The sequence below is a fragment of the Galeopterus variegatus genome, unplaced genomic scaffold (assembly GCF_000696425.1).
Source record: "Galeopterus variegatus unplaced genomic scaffold, G_variegatus-3.0.2 Scaffold657, whole genome shotgun sequence".
Taxonomy (NCBI): domain Eukaryota; kingdom Metazoa; phylum Chordata; class Mammalia; order Dermoptera; family Cynocephalidae; genus Galeopterus; species Galeopterus variegatus.
Window position 1 is genome coordinate 145364 of NW_007726768.1, and position 18651 is coordinate 164014.

Genomic DNA, 18651 nt, shown 5'->3' on the forward strand with positions numbered 1-18651 from the left:
TTTTTGTCTTTTGTCTTTTTCCGTGTCCGGCAACGGATCGCAACCCTCAGTGTTGCCCCCGTACCAGACCAGGGACCGGCAACGGGATTGCAACCCTCGGTGTTGCCCCCGCGCCTCGCTCAGCCAGTGAGCGGGAACCGGTCTGTATGTGGGATCCGAACCCTCGGGCGGGAGCGCCGCCGCGCTTCCCAAGCGGCGCACTTATCCAGTGCACCACCGGGCCGGCCCATGTTCATTTTTTATTACTTAAAAATGGAGAGAGAGAAGCAAGTTTCAAGGCAAAAAAAAAAAAAGTAAAAGTGAATACCATTTCAGTTAAAAGCTACTGGATTATTTCGTATATACCCTATTCCCTAGACGAGGGATCAGTAAACTATGCTAATCTCTCCTCAGAAGGGTTGTAAGCTCCTTGAGAATCACATCTTACCTCCTAGTATAGTGCTGGTCAAATACAGCTCACTGCCTGTTTTTGTAGTTTTATTAGAACACAGCCACGCCCATTTGTTTACTTATTGTCTGTGGCTCCTTCCATACATCAGTGGCTGAGTTAAGTACTTGCAACAGAGACTGTATGACCCACAAAGTCTAAAATATTTACTATTGGCCCTTTACAGAAAAAATGTAGGGAACCTCTGCTCTAGACCTTTTAAGATAAAACATGAAAAATTTCTACATTAGTGCTAAGTTAAATAACCTTAATTTTGCTTAATTTATGATTTGACATACAGTTAAAGTGCCCTTTATTTGAGTCCTATTAAATTAATGTTTAGCTTTAGCTGCTGTGTTCACTGAGGTTTCCCATGTACAAACCACTACAAGGGAAGAAGCTGTGAAGGTTAGCTTTAGATTAGCAAAGACCATTTCCATCAGATTTGCTTGCTATTTTTCTTATATTGCTGTAAAATTACCATTTCGGAGTCACTGTGAGAGGCTTGACCCAGAGTGGGTGCAAGCCCTAGCTCAGAGTGAGAAGCTTGGTCATGGGAGAGAAGGGGCTCAATAATGTCATCGTAATCATCTTCCTCTGTATCCCCCTCCCCATCGGCAAAAGTACCTCTAGTCAAGAAATCGGAGCGCGTCCGCGCCATTCGAGCTTTCTTTTTATGGGCCGGTCTGGCAACCTGCTTGACCAAATGATAAAACAAATAACACAACAATGTTTTGTTTCGTATTTTTTGGAGATGATGCCAATGAAAGACATCAAAGGGCTCATGAATTTCTTGAAATATCCCTCCACCCCAACGTGCCCTTTCCACTAGCAGAGGTGACAGGGATGACCAAAAGGAATCCAAAGACATTAACTCTGGACAAAGGATAAGAATGGAAGCTAAATCTACACTGCCCTTCTCCATAGCCGAGGAAGTCATCCTTCACTGTCATAATGAGTCACCAAAGTCAATTGCATAATTTGCCTTCTTTTTGTTAGCGACTTCCTATTTAGAAATACATCCAGGTTTTTAGGCAACATTCCCTGCCTGGAGTACACCTTGCTAATTATAACAGGCTTAGCTCATGGCTCCTTTCTCTAAAAACACTTGAGAGGGTAGATGAGATGCTCTACCTACAAGAACAATAATTTCCAAAATAATGTGCATCTGTTTTATACAGAAGATAGATAAGCAAGATCCAACACTTACCGTTCCTTGGCCCAGCCCAAGTAACTTCACAGGATTCCAGGCTGGTTCATCTTGATTATGGAGTTGAGGATTTCCACTGTTTAAGGCTTCCTTGTCAACGCTTTACATAAAACAAAAGGACTACATTTCAATTCCTAGCAGATATCCTAAAAGTGGTCTTAAAATATGGCATGAATACGTCAAAAAATTCCCTAAACACTTCCAGAGCTTGGTCAATTCCCAAAATAAGAGATTTTTTCCTGCTTACCTCATTAATACTATTATCAAGAATCTACAGGTATGACTGAATTATTAGAGGCTCTGGCCTGATAATCACTGTGTATATTCTGCTATGGCGACATATACTTAAGAACAGTAGCAACGAAATTAGCTCAAGAAACGAAGAGGATTTGAGGAAGAGAAAAGGAAAATACCAAATCCCTAAATTTTTAGAATACTAGTCTTAGAAGAAACCTTTTAATCTAACTTTATATAAAATACCTGATAAGTAGCCATACAGTGATGAGCACCTCATTATTTGTTTTATACTGAGATGATTCCTATTGGTTAGAAAATTCTCTTTCCGAAATCTCTCTGTAGCTTTAATCCATGGTCTTAGTTTTAAAACTTGACTTTGCATATATCACAATCAAAACTGGCAGGACAAGAAATTGTTATTAAGCTAAAACCATGCCCCAAACCATACAGATGTTATAGTGTTAGCTTGTAAAAATTTAATTTTGCTTGAATAACTGTATGATGTGACTGTTTTATGTCAGGATTTGATAAAAATCTGAACAGAACCTGTATTTTTATGGCCCTAATTACGTATATTAACTCAGTACCATGAGTCTAAAAATTCATCAACAACATATTGCTAATCTCGCCTCATCAGGGCTATAAACTCCTTGAGAAACATATCTTACCTCCTAGTATAGTGCTGGTTAAAAGTAGACACAAAATTATAATAACAGTTGGTAGATGAATTCCTCTTCCACTCAAAATCTTTCATTTAATTTTTATAAATGAAAATCTAGGGGCCATAAGAAGTTATCTTGTCTTTTGCCCCTATGCAATAATTCCTAAACAAAACCAAACAGGTGGTAATCTTTCCTAGCTAAAGGCTTCTCGGAGACCGCCATTTTTGACCAATGTATTATCAAGCCTAGTAATCCTAACTTGTCCTAAAGGATTCCCTTCTGGCCATCAAAATCTTTTGCCATAGTTGGGCCTACTGGCATTTGATTTGTTCTGCAAAGAGACAATTAATAGGACCTTTGATACCTCCTGACCACCCCAACTAACTTTTAAACTCAGATTTTCTTCAGATTTTTCCGTGATTTCTTTTTCATTTTCCCTCATTAAAAAGATTAAGACCAGTATGTACTCAGTACCGCTATGGTATAGAAAGAACACTAACCTAGTATTACTTCCTAATCATGAAAGCCAATGCTGATCCCTAATCATGAAACTAAAGTTCTAGTGCCAGTTATTTCTCTAAATATTTGACTTTGAATAAGACATTTCACCTCTATGAGCCCCAATGACCTCATCTATAATGAGGAAACTGTTCTATATTATTTAGAAGCACCAACATTTATGATTATATAAAATACTAATGTTTCTAATATTAATTATAGAACAGGACAAAATTTAAAGTATGAATTTTATCTGTAGGCTTTCATATATAATCATTTTGAAAATAAGTAGATCATTAATAAGATAAAGCAAACTAGATCAAGCAGTTTAAGACTACATATCTTGGAAAAATGATAAAAGATTGATAAAGTGATTAAAAAGTGATTAAGACTACATATCTTGGAAAAAGCATAATTCACAAGGATGATTTTTGTTATCTTCAACTAAGGCTTCTACAAAACAGATTCATGAATCCAACAGCTACTTGATATGTATATATGTCAACATGTGCACACACACCCACACGTTTCACATCCCTAAACTTAACCAGAATGTCAGGAAATATATTTTTAACTCTCTTATGGATTTTATGCTACACAGAGTCTTTGAACTTCTGGGCAATCTCTAGGTTAATGTGCAGGAATGGGACCTCAAGTTGTCACTAAGTTAAACTGCATTTCATAATACTGTGGAAACTCTTAGTGGAAAAATAAAATATCAATGGTCACTTGCCCATAATTTACAAAGGACTCTATAAAATCTGCATGCAGTTTTAAAGCCTGAAAAATTTAAATGCTCTGGCTATGACAGGAGAGAAAAGGTTATTTTCATTGTTAAAGTAAATTTGACTTTTTGGCCTTAATATACAGCCCTCCTTTCATTTCAATGGTGATATTCTCTCACAAGAATTGAAAGAATACACGGTACACAAAGACTTAATACAAGTATCTTAAATTTTGTCAAATTTGTTTTCATGTATCACTTAAAAAATGCTTTTCTCATGACTACCACTAGATAAAAAAGAAAAATTAAAGCATAAAGAACTTCCACTTATATGAGGCGTCTAAAGCAGTCAAACTCTTAGAAACAGAAAGTAGACTGGTGGTTACCAGGGGCTGAGGAGAAGGAAAAGGGGAATTGTTCAGTGTGTATTCATTTTCACAAGATGAAAAAGTTCAATGTACATATAGTCAATACTACTTTACTGTATACTTAAAAGTGGTTAAGATGGTAAATTTTATGTGTTTATCATAGAAAATAGTACAAAGAACATAATGAAGACGTTGAGGAGGCCAACAGATGTGACAAAGCATATTAACTTCTTTAATGCCTGACAAATGCTTGGACTGCTACACCTCACAGTTCCAGGACAACTAGCATTTGCTGACTGCTTACTATGTTTACAAACAGTACTGCCCTTGACAAATGCTTTCTCACTCAATGGTGAGGAACCAAAAACTCTGCTATCTGTGCTTAGAGATTCCTAGGGTATAACTGTATCCAACTGTTGGTGACTGGTAAAGTCAACAATCAGGGAATATTTTTACAAAGAGGAAATGGATAACTTAGGTAGCACCTACACAAATAGTGGGAGCAGTACAAGCCACCTTAATAAAATATTCCAAGAAGTTTCCCATTTATACATAAAAATAAATAAACATTTCACTTACAGAGGAATACTTATATTGTCCTTTGGTGTGAAGAAAATGGCCCTAGTATTTCCCTCTTTTGAAGGGTCATCAGATTTGTGGCTGTAAGACTGAGTTGGCCTGAGGTGTTCTCTTTTTGAAATGCGATTATTAGAGAGTTTACAGCCTACATTCAGTTGGGTGCCCATTCTGTCTGTCTTAGATAATTCCTTGACAGTAGTAGATTGGCACTGGCTTCCTTTTCTTTCAAAGAACAGGGTGACAGGTTGATCCTTCAGGGGTAAGTGAGCAGACAGACTGCCTTTTGGGGCAAAAAGTGCATCTTTGATAGTAACTGGTGGGGACCCCAGTACACTGGGTTCTCCCTTATTTGGGGTATTTAAGATGAGAAGAGAGGATGGTCTCTCTGCTCTTTCCTTTGACTGATAGAAAGTTGGTGCTAGGAAAGACTCCCCAATTCTTGGCTTTTCAATTGTCCTGAAGGCTTTACGCTCTTTCTCTAAAATATCTGTTTGTTGGCGAATCTGTTCCATCATCTCTTTCTCATTCTGCTGCTGCAACTGCTTTTGCCTTTCTTCCTTCTCAGTGTTTAGCTTTTCTAACTTCTTAAGCTTACTATTAGAAGAATCTGTATTCAAAGAAGGAACAATCTGATCTCCTGAGAAGTGATGCTTTCTAGCTTTCCTGTTGATATCCAAATTAAGAGCTGTCCCCAGTGTGTCCTCGCCTTCCAAAAGTTTGTTTCTTTGGATATTTGTATCCAGTTGACAACTTGTTTTCAGTAGGTCTTGTTGGGGAATATAAAAAAATGTAGGCAGACTATTTGAAATAAAGGAGTCTCTCAGCTGTGGTTTATAAGTAATAGATTCAGAACTGCAGACCAGCTTTTCTTTCATATTTCCATTCTTCAAATGTTCTGAGTCAGAGGGTGTTCTCTTTTCAATCAATGCATAGCCAGTCTCACTTGAGGCACTGAGGGCACTGTCCTGTGAATCCACTTTTGGACTACTAGATATCTTAGGTGATGAAATCAAGTCTCTTTCATCTAAAATCATGGATTCTTGTTTGCTCTTTTGGCTTTCTTCACAGCTCAAAAGCTCCAAGCTTCCTTGAGAGCTTTCACTGTCAGGTGTACCTTGTAAAGATTGAAGGCCTTCAGACACCAGTTCTGTAGACCATCTACGTTCCTCTGAAGGAGACACACCACCAAGAGAACGAACTTTCAGCAATTCTAAGCTAAATATAGCCTGCTCTAGTTCTCTCATTCTCCGACTTTCTCTTTTGGCCCGACCTACTTTTTTCTGATGGAGATCTTCTAAGGACTTGGGCCTGTCTCTTACAATCACATCTTCCTGCAAATTTACACCACTTTGGCTTCTCGTTCTCTCCTGCCGCTTGTTTGGGGACTCCTTTGAGCAGTCCGCTGAACTTTCAAGACTAATTCGATTACCCTCTATTGCGGATTTACATTCCTCCATGGCTTTCACTCTGTTGTCAAAGGAACAATCCTCCCATTCTGAAGGGTCTGAACTCTGAATTTCCAGAGTTCTGTATGTCTTGATATTCACCAACCCAAGTTCCAGTTTTGCTTCTTTTAGCCTTCGTTCTTTTAAAGCTTTAAATCTATACAAAGAAAAAGACAAAATGGCTTACAGATATCTCTTGATTACCACTGGAGAGAAGACTCTTACTGAGGATTTAAGAAAAAAATGTAAAGTTGCAAAATTTTCTTTTTATAATACCTAAGTATTTCTTAAACTAACTTGGATGCACATTTCATAATTCTCCTATTCCTATGAGTCAGATGATATTTTCATTAAGGGTATTACAGATTGACTATCCCTTATCCAGAAGTATTTCAGATTTTGGCATATTTGCAAAAATACATACCAGTTGAGCATCCTTAATCCAGAAATCTGAAATGCCAAATGCTCCTTTGAGCATCAAGCCAATGCTCAAAAATTTTCAAATTTCTGAGCATTCTGAATTTCACATTTTCAGATTAGGGATGCTCAAACTATATTCCTAACTGGGCATTCGAGTCAAAATGTAAACTAACTCATAAGTAAAGCTCTCATTTTAATAATATACTTATTTTAAGGCAAACTGTAAATATGAAGTTAAAGTTTCTGAAGGTAAAAACAGTTGAATATGGCCAATTTTATAGGATTCAACCTAATATGAAATTAATTCTTAGCAGTTATAACCATTGACCATGTAGGTTTTCAATACAATTAAATTCAATAAACACTTAATTTCTTTTATAGACCAGACAATGTGGGTTAAAATTAGTAGAAGTATCACAGTCTACTGGAGAAGACAAATTGTACATAGCCCATTTTAACACAAGTTAGATAAGTGTTAAAGCAGAGGTATAAACGAAGTGCTTGGGAAGAGAAAAGAAGAAGAAATTATTATAGTAACAGAGATTACCTTTGTCTTGCTCTGAATCCTCTACATATTGATTGCAAAAGAATAATTTTGTTCCTCTGTTTTTGGTACCTCTTACTTTCCCTGTAGCATTTCCATCTTGCCTGTATACAGATAGCAGCCATGTTCCTGCGCCTATAGTGCTCCCTCCATCTCTGCTGGATGATGATGGCTGCAGCCCGTAGCTCCAAGTACCGCTGCCTCTCTAAGTGAGCACGCCAGGAAGCTTGGAGAAGAGCAGCTGCACTAGACATAACAAAAGCATCCTTCTGCACAGCTGCATCTCTGACTTGCTTCTGATTTATGTGATTCCTCCAGAATCGCTGTGGGAAGATAAAATGATAGAAACTGGTTGTCATATCTTACACCGAATTTTCACAGAAAAGGGAAAAAAGAATAAATCTCTTATGTCATTATTAGAAGGTAAGTGGCTAAGCAACTTAATTGTTGGTGATTAAAAATAAAAGTTTCCTTTTCCAGATATGCTTGGCTAAAACAGCTATTTTAAATAATATAACCTTTACATTGACAAAATTACAGAGCTTAATTTAAAATTTTTGTATGCTACAAATTAATTTTTTTTTCCTTTTTGTCTTTTTTACTGACCGGTAATGGGATCGCAACCCTCGGTGTCGCGCCCGTACTGGGGACCGGCAACGGGATCGCAACCCTCGGTGTCGCGGCCGCACCACGCTCAGCCAGTGAGCGGGAACCGGTCTCCACATGGGATCCGAACCCTCGGCGGGAGCGCCGCCGCACTCCCAAGTGGCGCACTCTCCAGTGCGCCACCAGGCCGGCCCTGCTACAAATTAATTTTAACAAATTACATTATATTCTCTCGCTACAATTTGCCCACATAACATTAATGGATCTAAGATAACCATGTACACATTCCAAAGGTGAAGATACTAAAGATTTCTTGCATAAGCAGAAAAGGTCTTATGGAGAACAGTCAATGATATAAACCAATGCGCGAGATAATAAAACAGACACATGTGAAATAAAGTGCCTATCATCCAAAATGAGTGGATAACATGAACAATATACATATAACTCTCAAATTTCTCATTCAGAAAATTATTAAGAAGAACTATATCAACAAAAATTAAAGTACATAACCCCTTCAGCCCTACTTATGCCTTACAAAACATTATAACTATAAATTCAATTTAATTTAAATTCAAAGCAATCGATATTTATTAGTTAATTTATTTATTTAGTGTACTATTATATGCGAGGTAATCTGGTGCTATGAGCATTTCAAAACTGAGTAAGACACATTCTCATCTCTGAACTTTACATTATTATTTAAATGTTTCACAGTAAAATAGTTCTGGTTAATAAACAAAATCCAAATGAACTAGTCAATCTCATGCAGAGAAAGAATCCTTTGCTTCCCACCTGGATAATAATGCATGCCTGTCTCAGATGGAGAAAATGCTGCCTACACAGCAAGACTCTGAACCATCGCTGTAACGATATGATTCTGCGGAGCACCTCTCGGTGAAGCAAATCTTGTAAGTGCTGTCGTTCCTGCTCCTTTAGGAAGACCTACCAGAAGAAAGAAAGGTGAGGAACACAGCTTAAGAAAATGTGAGAGATTTATTTCGTAAATCATCCTTTCTGTGGTAAGCTTTTAAAGAAGAACAAATACAGTGGCAGGCATGTAAATGAAGTACTGAGAAGTATTTCTATCAATTTATCCAAAGTAATCATTCTCAAAATGAAAAGGAGATACTAGGATATGGAAGGGAAAATGGGAACAGCATAAAAATTCTGGTGCCAGAGATTGTAACACATAACTCCCTTCAGAATATCACCACCATAATGAGTCAATGTACTACTGATAACATGTCAAAATTTTCAAGAGTGTTGGAGTGGAAAAAAAGTTGAGAACTATAGGTCTTGAAGCTTGATTATAACACAAATAAACCAATGAAAACTCTTTCTGAAATCTAGCATGCATTAAAGGCTTCTTTACTGCCCAAAGTTATTAAACAGTTTATTTATTTACTCCTCATTCCACTAATAAATATTTACAGATTTGGGGGATACAAAGACATAATAAACATATCCTTTAAGAAATAGGATTTGCACTTTACCTTTGAGAGCAGGTAGATATTGTATACCCAAACAAGGAAAACAGTAACTAATAAGGTCTAGAGATCTAGAGATAGAAGGTCCCACCTGAGCAACACAGGAGTTGGAAATAATAATACTAATAAGGCATGCACAGGAGACAACAGAACAATTAATCTTCATAAAGAAGATATTAAATAGTATGAAGCCACAATATGGAGGTTCTTGAAAAAGGGAAAGATGTTTAAATTTAATGAGTAGGTTATCAGAGGATTATTATTGAGCAGGAGGCTGACATAAAAAAAGAAGTATATTAAGATAATGAGTTTAATATTATGGGTAGAGTAAGTTAAATGGAATGATAGACTAGAATCAGACAAGCAAGTTGTTTACTGTAACAGCAATGTAGATGAGAGGAGCTAAGGAACAAATAAAATGGAAGCAGTAAAAATGAATATAAGGAGAGAGATGTGAGAATCATTTGTGAGCAAAAAAAAAGAAACAGAACTTTGTAAAAGAATTAAAGTAAAGGGTAAGCGAAAGATGATCATGGTTTCCTGCCTCAGAAACTGGAAGAAGGGTAACAGAGAAAGAAAAGTAGCTGGTAAATTAAGGGCAGCAGGGAAATCTGGATAAGCTCATTTTGGGCAAACTGAGTTGGAGATTATATTAGAATATCTAGGGAGAGATGGTTTTATACAGTTAAAATTATAGTCAGAATTATAGCATTGGCCAGAAGCTCTATAATTAATACTGACTATATTGTTAAATACAAACATTGGCCTAATCAATTTCCTAATGATACCTGATACAATATCTTTTTTATAAACATTCTCATAGGCAAAGATTACATTATTTAAATACAAAACATAATCAATTTTGATGAGGGCTGTATATATCATATTTACCATGGTTTTTCCAACTTGATAATTATCTGGATTAAGATTTATTTTCCTGAAGAAATCCTGAATGTTAAATTTGGAAGGAATACTATTTTGGGGAAGAAGTACGTGGAAGTGGCTCACAAAATCCTGAAAAATGAAAAGAAAATGTTGTATAATCACAAGAGAATTGTATGTAAACAGACCCTAAATTAACTAATTATCCTCTTATTAATCGTTTTTTCACTCTTAAACAGGGTGAAACCAAAAAAGCACTTGTTAATTTAAAATATTATAAAAGGTTAATTTGAAAATCATGACAGGAGGATACTGAGTTCTACATATTTATGCTAGAAGATATGGAAGAAGAAAAGAAGGGCGGAAGCTAATATCCCTTTTGAGAAAGCTGTATTAAAGACCAAAGGAAAAGTTATTTAACAAGTACCTGAAATTTTTAGCAAATGAAAAAAAAGTGAATGTCGTAGCTAGTACAGGGTATAACCAAGAATGAAGCTTTCTGTCGCAGTAACAGCAAAGACTTAATTTTTATACCCATAGCAGCAGTAGATGATAAGAATAGCTGTGACCCTTGCTGGCAGCTTCCTATGAAAGAAAATCCTGCTGAGAAATCTTAGGGAAACCAAATAGAATCTCTTGACCAGATAATTCTGATTAAATGATTCAATTACTGGAGAAATCAGTGTTAAGAATTGCTATGTTATGAGTAAACTTGGTATAAGCAAATATTATGATCAAATGAGAATAGCCAAGTACTGGATTCTATTACAACACAAGCTTAATGAGATTGCTGCCATTCAATGGAAGTGAACACTCTCTATTCCTTTTCAATTCTGTAGTGGAACAGAAAGAAAAGTGAGCCCCAAAGAAGAAATAAGCAAGATATGTGGAAATAATTTTTAAATATCATTATAAAAGCATAACCTGGAAAGAATATTTGGAGCTGTATCCTGATTGGCGAATTCGAACTGTCTCCAGCATCCCAGTGTATCGAAGCTGTCTAAGTACCAAGGCATCACTGAACCTTAAGGGCAGCTAAGAAAAAGCAAATGGAAAAAAGATTAACCAAGAACAACAGATCTCCAAATTAATATCTGTCTTATAAGCATGGCTATCTTTTGAATATCTAGGGATTGACTGGAGGTTTTCTAAGATATAGCTAAGGTAATGGTACAAGCTCACCTCCCAGCTGGTTGTTTCAGAAAAGTTCTGACTGTCCAACCCTAAAGAAATGAAGTAGATCAAGCTTCCAGGCTACTCTGGTTGAAGAAGGAGAGGACCTTAAAAGTTCAAAAGGAATGTAGTTGCCCACAGAGGCCACATAGTCCAGTTACTACAAAATCTGTAGCAAGATTAACCTACTTATAATCAGTCAAGAGCTGTCTGTATTTTTGTATTTCATTATGATTGTAACTTATAATCTCACTAAGAAACCATCTGCCCCACTCCACCAGCTGCCTTGGTTAACCGAGAGCTGACAGATTCTTCTTTTAGTGGCTGGTACAAGGTTAAGAGCAATTTATTTCCCTAAATACTTTTTAATGATGGTCCTGATATGAAACACTGAAAAAACAAAAAATTCCTGTAGTTCCTCAGTATTAATCCCCACATTATTATAGGCATTTATAGGAAGAGGCTAATGGGATGTAGTCACTCAACACCAGTCACAACACCCTATCACTCCTAGGTGTTTCAGTAGGCATGTTTTTAGACATTCAAAAGAAGATGTATTTGGAGTTTCTGATATTTTCCCCTATTCTGTAAATACTATTTTCAGTGATCCTCTAAGGCAATCCCAAACATTTCCCCGCAGCTACGGTGGTGCACATACCAGCTGTGGAGAAATAAAAAGATTAAATGGGCAATTTAAGTTAAATAATAATAGCAAGTAACATTTATTTAGTATTTATTATCTGTCCTAAAATACTTCATTAATTGAACTCTTTGTATAGCAAGGTCTCTAATAATAGGAACTCAAACTATTCACGAGCTAAGGCATGGTGTTTACATTATTATATATGAGGGTTCTTCAAAAAGTTCATGGAAATATTAGTATTATCATTTAATTCCATTTTTCCATGAAGTTTTTGAAATACCCTTGTACTCACAAAACACTATGAGGTTGGTCCTATAATTACAGGATATTATTATACAGAGGAAAATATTTAAGTCACAGAATGATCAAGTAACTCAATGAGCTTACAAAGCTTATAAACAGAGTTGCAGACTGACTTCTTAAAAATGAAGAAAGCTTAACATAATTCCTACTATATTTTAGCTGTTCAGGCGAGGAATTATTTTTTTCTATGATAAACATAAATAAAGATAAAAATATTTATATTAATTATATTCTGAGAAGCTCTAATTAGGAAAACTGCCAAAGATAAGAGGAAGGAATCAAGAATGCCCACAGTTATCTTCCCTGAGTTACAAAGACAAGAATCTCTAAACATGAAAAATGCTATTCTTTGGCAATTTTTTCAAGAGGTGTAGCTCACATCCAAACAAGAGAGATTAATCTTAGGGTGACAAAAGTTTCATAGAAGAAAACTCTTTTTTTCTGATGAAATTTCAAGAGATATTTGCTAAATCAAATCCACATCATCACTTCACAGGCAAATAAGTGTAGAAATTAAAAGAATATCCATAGAAAATATTTATGGACCACTATCTTCCTTTTAAAAATTATAGATAGCTGTTTCCTTCCACTTGTTCTCCTTAAAAGAATTTAAAGCTTGGTTTGAAGTAAGGTGAACTGTATGATCTCATTTACAGGACGTTTTTACCTTTTCGGCATTAGAGCGAATGCATTTCACAAAATATGGTTCTGCTTGACCAAGTGTCTCCATCAGCTTGCTTAATGATGCCTGCAATACAAAGCAATATAATTAGCATATTCTCCCATTTCAAACTGGAAACAAAAGACTTATAAATAATAATGTTTGCAAAATATGCAAAAATTAGTGGTATATGTAGAAATGGGTTTCTGAAAAGAAAATTGTATACATTCCCATACTAGTTAAATTAAAAATAATTAAGGAAAAGGATGATAGTTTAACCTTAAAGCTGAAAACCTGACAATAGTAAATATTACACGTTTCAGAATAATTTAAGTATAGAATAATTTTTTCACTTTTCTTCACATCTCATTAAACAATTTTCTTCAAACTCGTGCATCCTAAAACAACTTTTATCATCCATTAGGGTGTCCAGTAATGTCTGTACAGTACATTTTATTGCCAATAATGTTAATTTGTATCTTCTCTCTTTTTTTCTCGATTAATCTGGCAAAAGGTTCGTCAATTTTTTCATCTATTCAAAGAACCAGCTTTTCGGATTCATTGATTTTTCTCTATTTTTCTGTTTTCAATTTCATTGAATTATGCTGTTCTCTTTATTTCCTTCTTTCTGCCTGCTTTGGGTTTAACATATTCTTCTTTTCTAGTTTCTTAAGGCAGAAGCTTAGATTACTGATTTGAGACCTATCTCCTTTTCTAATAAAAGCATTTAATGCTATAAATTAACCTTTGAGCACTGCTTTAGCTGTACTGCACAAATTTTGATATTTCATTCCATTTAAAATTTTTTAGTATGCTCCTTCCTCTTTTACTCATGTATTATTTAGAAGTCTTTCTGTTTTCCATCTATTATGGTATCGTTATCTTTCTTTGATTGACTTTTAGTTTAATTCCATTATGGTCAAATAAAACATTTTGTATGATTTTAACTCTCTTAAATTCACTAAGGTTTGTTTTATGGCCTAGTTTATGATCTATCATGGCATTATTCCATGGGTACTTAAAATGAATGTATATTTTGTAGTTGTTGGCTGGGATGTTCAAAAAATTTCAATTAGGTCAAGTAGGTTAATAGTCTTCCATATGCTTCCTAATTGTCTACTTGTCCTATCAATTTCTGAGAGGTGCATGATTATAGATTTGTCCGTTTTTTCTATTAGTTCTATCAGTTTTTGGTTCAGGTATTTGGGAGCTCTGTTATTAGATGAATACACACTTAAGACTGTTATGTATTATTTCTGAACCTCCCCTTTTATTATGAAATATACTTTTCTATCCCTGGTAATTTTCTCTTTTCTGAAGTCTTCTTTGACACTACTATAGCTACTCTAGCTTTCTTTTGGTTACTGTTTGCACTACCAAGTGATGTATCTTTTTCTTTCTTTAACTTTAACCTTTTAGTGTCACTGCATTTAAAGAGGGTTTCTGGTACACAGCACACAGCTGGTTCTTGTTATTTTATCCAATCTGACAGTATCTAATTTTTAACCGGAAGGTTTAGAGCATTTACATTGAATGTAGTTGTTAATATGATTGAATTTAGATCTACCATTTTATTATTTGTTTTCTGTTTGTCCTCTCTCTTTTGTTGCTCTCTTTTTCTACCCTCCCCCAACCCCAAGCCTTTTAAAAATAGACTGCATTTTAGGATCACAGCAAAAATAAGTGGAACATACAGAGAATTTCCATATACCTCCTCCCACCCTCCTCACCACCCTCCCCACCACCCAACACACAAAATTTTCCCTATAGCTAACATCTTGCATTAGTGCGGTGTATTTGTTACAAGTGATGAAGCAGTACTGATACACTATTATTGACTATAGTCAATAATTTGATTTAGAGTTCCCTCTTTATGTTGTACATACTACATGTTTCGACAAATGCATAGACAGGTATTCACCATTGAGCTATCATACAGATTAGTTTAAGTGCTTAAAAATCTTCTGTGCTCATCCTATTTATCCCTCCCTCTCTCCCCTGTTCCAAGCCAACCAGTGATCTTTTTGCTGTCTCCATACTTTTGACTTCAGAATGTCATATAGTTAGAACCATCTGGTTTGTAGCCTTTTCAAAGTGGCTTCTTTTACTTATTAATAATGCATTTAAGGTTTCTCTATGTCTTTTCATTAATAGCTCATTTCTTTTTAGTGCTGAATAATATTCGAATGGCTGGATGCACCACAGTTTGTTTATTCATTCACCTACTGAAGGACATCTTGGTTGCTTCCAAGTTTTGGCAAATATGAATAAAGCTGTCATAAACATCTGTATACATGTTTTCATGTGGACATAAGTTTTCAGCTCATTTGGGTAAATAACGAGTGTAATTACTGTATCGTATGGTAAATGTATATTCAGTTTTATAAGAAACTGCCAAACTGCCTTTTACAGTGGCTGTACTATTTTACATTCCCACCATCAATGAGAGTTCCTGTTGCTACACATTCTCACCAGCATTTGATGGTGTCATTGCTTTGGATTTTTGCCATTCCAATAGTATAGTGGTATATCACTGTTGTTTGAATTTGAAATTCCTTAATGATGTATGATACGGAGCATCTTTTCATATGCTTATTTGCCATCTGTGTATCTTCCTTGATGAGGTGCCCTCCCCCCTTTTCAATATACTCGAGTATTCAATATTAATCTACTGGCTTTTCAGCTACATCTTTGTATTGCTTTTTTAGTGGCTGCTCTAGGGATTACAATATACAAACCTAATTCCCACAGTCTACTTATAGTCAATATTTTACAACTTCAAGTGAAACACAGAAGACTTACAACCATGTAAACCCTTGTTATTAGGTTACTTCAAAAAGTTCATGGAAAAACGGAATTAAGAAAATATAAATCTTTCCACGAAGTTTTTGAAGACCCCTCATATTATACCAACATACAAATTTTTTACTCTTGAGTACTCTTTTTTCCTTGTTATTAGGTTACTTCAAAAAGTTCATGGAAAAACAGAATTAAGAAAATATAAATCTTTCCACGAACTTTTTGAAGACCCCTCATATTATACCAACATACAAATTTTTTACTCTTGAGTACTCTTTTTTCTTATAAATGTTATTGTGCTATAATATACATGAAATAAAATGCTTAGGAACACATTCTTATAACCAGAACTCAAGTCAATTAAAAAAAAAAAAAGATTAGCAGAAACTCAGAAGCCCCTTTGTGCCCTATCTCACTGAATTTAGCAAGCTACCTGCCCCCATCTCCACACCCCAACCAACGGTAATTATTATATTCACTTCTAAGATGATGTTAGTTTTCCCTGCTATTAAAATTCATATAAATAGAAAAATACAGTATGTACTATTTTGATTTGTTGCATACAATTGTATTTTATACATTTTCAGTGTTGTATAGTAGTGATCCATTACATGGCTATAATACCATTAAACTATCCATTTAGAGATGATTATCTGGTTGTTACAGTTTAAGCTACTATAAATAAAGTTGATATGAATATTCTTACACATATCTTTTAACTGTTTCTCAAAGTGTTTGTATCAATTTATATTTCAACAGCAGCACAGAAGAGTTCTGGTTGCTCCACATCCCCATTAATACTTTGTATATCAGTCTTCTTTATTTCAGCCATGCTGGAAAGAATATAATAGTATTTATTGCCTTGTGGTTTTACTTTTCATTTCCCTAATGAATCCATAATGTTGAACAGATTTTTGATAGGCTTACTGGCCTTTTAGATATCATCTTTTGTTAACTGCCTGTTCAAGACTTTTGCCCATTTATCTATTAGGTTGTCTTTTTAAAAATTGATTTGTTGTTGTTGTTTTTTTTTTCGTATTTATGTATTTATGTATTTATTTATTTACTTATTCATTCATTCATTCATTTGTGATTATACATATTTATAGGGTACGGAGTTGACTATCAGTATTTGTGTACAGTATGTGATGATCAAATTAATATTATTAACATATTCATCATTACAAATCATAATCACTTTTTGAGTCCCTTATCCAATTACTCCCTAATTCCCCTCTCCCCCTTTCCCACTTCTAGTAACTGAGTCAGTTCTCTCCTTATGAAAGTTCAGCATTTTATTACAGTCTTTCTTTCTTAGATCCCACTTATAAATGAAATCATGTGGTATTTCTCTTCTCTGCCTGGCTTATTTCACTTAACATAACTTTCTCCAAGCTCATCCATGTTGCTGTGAATGGCAGAATTGTATTCTTTTTTATGGCTGGGTAGTATTACATTGTGTATGTATACCATATTTTCCTTACCCACTTGTCCATCCATGGACATTTAGGTTGGTTCCATATTTGGCTATTGTAAATAGAGCTGCACTAAACATATTGGTGTCAGTATCCCTTAAAATGATGATTTCTGTTCCTTTCCATATATACCCAGTAGTGGGATTGCTGGATCCTATGGATTTGTTGTTCTTATATATTCCATATACAAGTCCTTTTTTAGATGTATTACAAGTATATCCACAAACCCCAAGGCTTGCTCTTCCATTCTCTTATTGGTGACTTTTTGTTTTTAACAGTTTTAGTGAAATAAAATCTACACACTATTAAAATGTACCCATTGCAGTATACAAATCAATAAGTTTTAGTAAATTTATACAGCTGTACAACCAATCCCCACAATCCAGTTTTAGACCTCTTCTATCACCCCAAAAAGTTCCCTCCTGCCCCTTTGCAATAACTATTTCTATCCACAGCCCCAGGCTACCATCAATCTGCTTCCTGCTGCTACAAACAAACAGTCTTTCTAAAAAATATTCTTTTTTAGACATCTTTTTCTCTGACTATAAAAGTGACATGTAACTACTTCAGAAGACTTTATAGATACATGTTCAGAGAATAAAAATCAGCTTGGTTTAATTTGGATAATGACTAAATTCTTAGTTCCAGAGGTAGAACTAAAAGCGGGTTATTTCTTCAAACCAATGGGCATTTACTCAGAGAATTCAAATTTTTACAAACAACAAGCTTAATGTATCTGACATCTTCCTTATACCTAAAATTATAAAGACCCTTAGGCCAGGGAAGAGAAGAATATAGTGTTTCCACCACTTTAAGCAAAAGACTATGTTGAGTAACAATGTAATGGTGATTATATTACCCAACTCGTGGGACTCTGAGCACCTGGTCAGGCAGGCCTGTCAGGCCAGGAGAAGGGCAGCAGTTTTACCAGCAGGTTTCAGCAGATATAACAGCAACAGTATATGCATGACCAAATATATCAGGAGAAAGACACGAAACTCCTTTTTAGAAACTAATTGAGTAGAGACACGATATGTATGAAGTGGCCAGACTTTCACCAATGGATCTATGCATAAACAGCACAGTTCTTTGCTTTATGATCAGCTTGCATCACACCTCACTCATAATTTAAAGCTTTAACTATGAAAGTTCGGTGGTCAAAGAGATTAACTCATTAAAAACTAACATTTGCGGGCCGGCCCGGTGGCGCACTGGATAGTGCGCCGCTTGGGAAGCGCGGTGGCGCTCCCGTCCGAGGGTTCGGATCCCATATACGGACCGGTTCCCGCTCACTGGCTGAGCGAGGTGCGGGAGCAACACCGAGGGCTGCGATCCCGTTGCCGGTCCGCGGTCCGGCACGGGGGCAACACTGAGGGTTGTGATCCGTTGCCGGACACGGAAAAAAGACAAAAGACAAAAAAAAAAAAAAACTAACATTTGCTTGTGTGAGACAAACTCTCACAAGGGAATGCTCCAGAGTACAGTGAGGGTGGGAATTTACCAAA

At 35.6% G+C, this 18651-nt stretch overlaps 1 protein-coding gene across 1 annotated transcript in view; it reads right to left on the reverse strand.

Moving 5' to 3' along the window:
- Nucleotides 1–18651, reverse strand: part of MYO9A (myosin IXA) — a 331403-nt gene that overhangs the window by 94476 nt on the left and 218276 nt on the right. The window contains exons 20-26 of the mRNA XM_008571047.1: nucleotides 12879–12959; nucleotides 11017–11127; nucleotides 10102–10224; nucleotides 8516–8665; nucleotides 7118–7437; nucleotides 4706–6307; nucleotides 1638–1737 (exon numbers count right to left, since the gene is read on the reverse strand). Of these exons, the coding sequence (XP_008569269.1) occupies nucleotides 1638–1737; nucleotides 4706–6307; nucleotides 7118–7437; nucleotides 8516–8665; nucleotides 10102–10224; nucleotides 11017–11127; nucleotides 12879–12959 (2487 nt within the window). The remainder of the gene's footprint in view (nucleotides 1–1637; nucleotides 1738–4705; nucleotides 6308–7117; nucleotides 7438–8515; nucleotides 8666–10101; nucleotides 10225–11016; nucleotides 11128–12878; nucleotides 12960–18651) is intronic.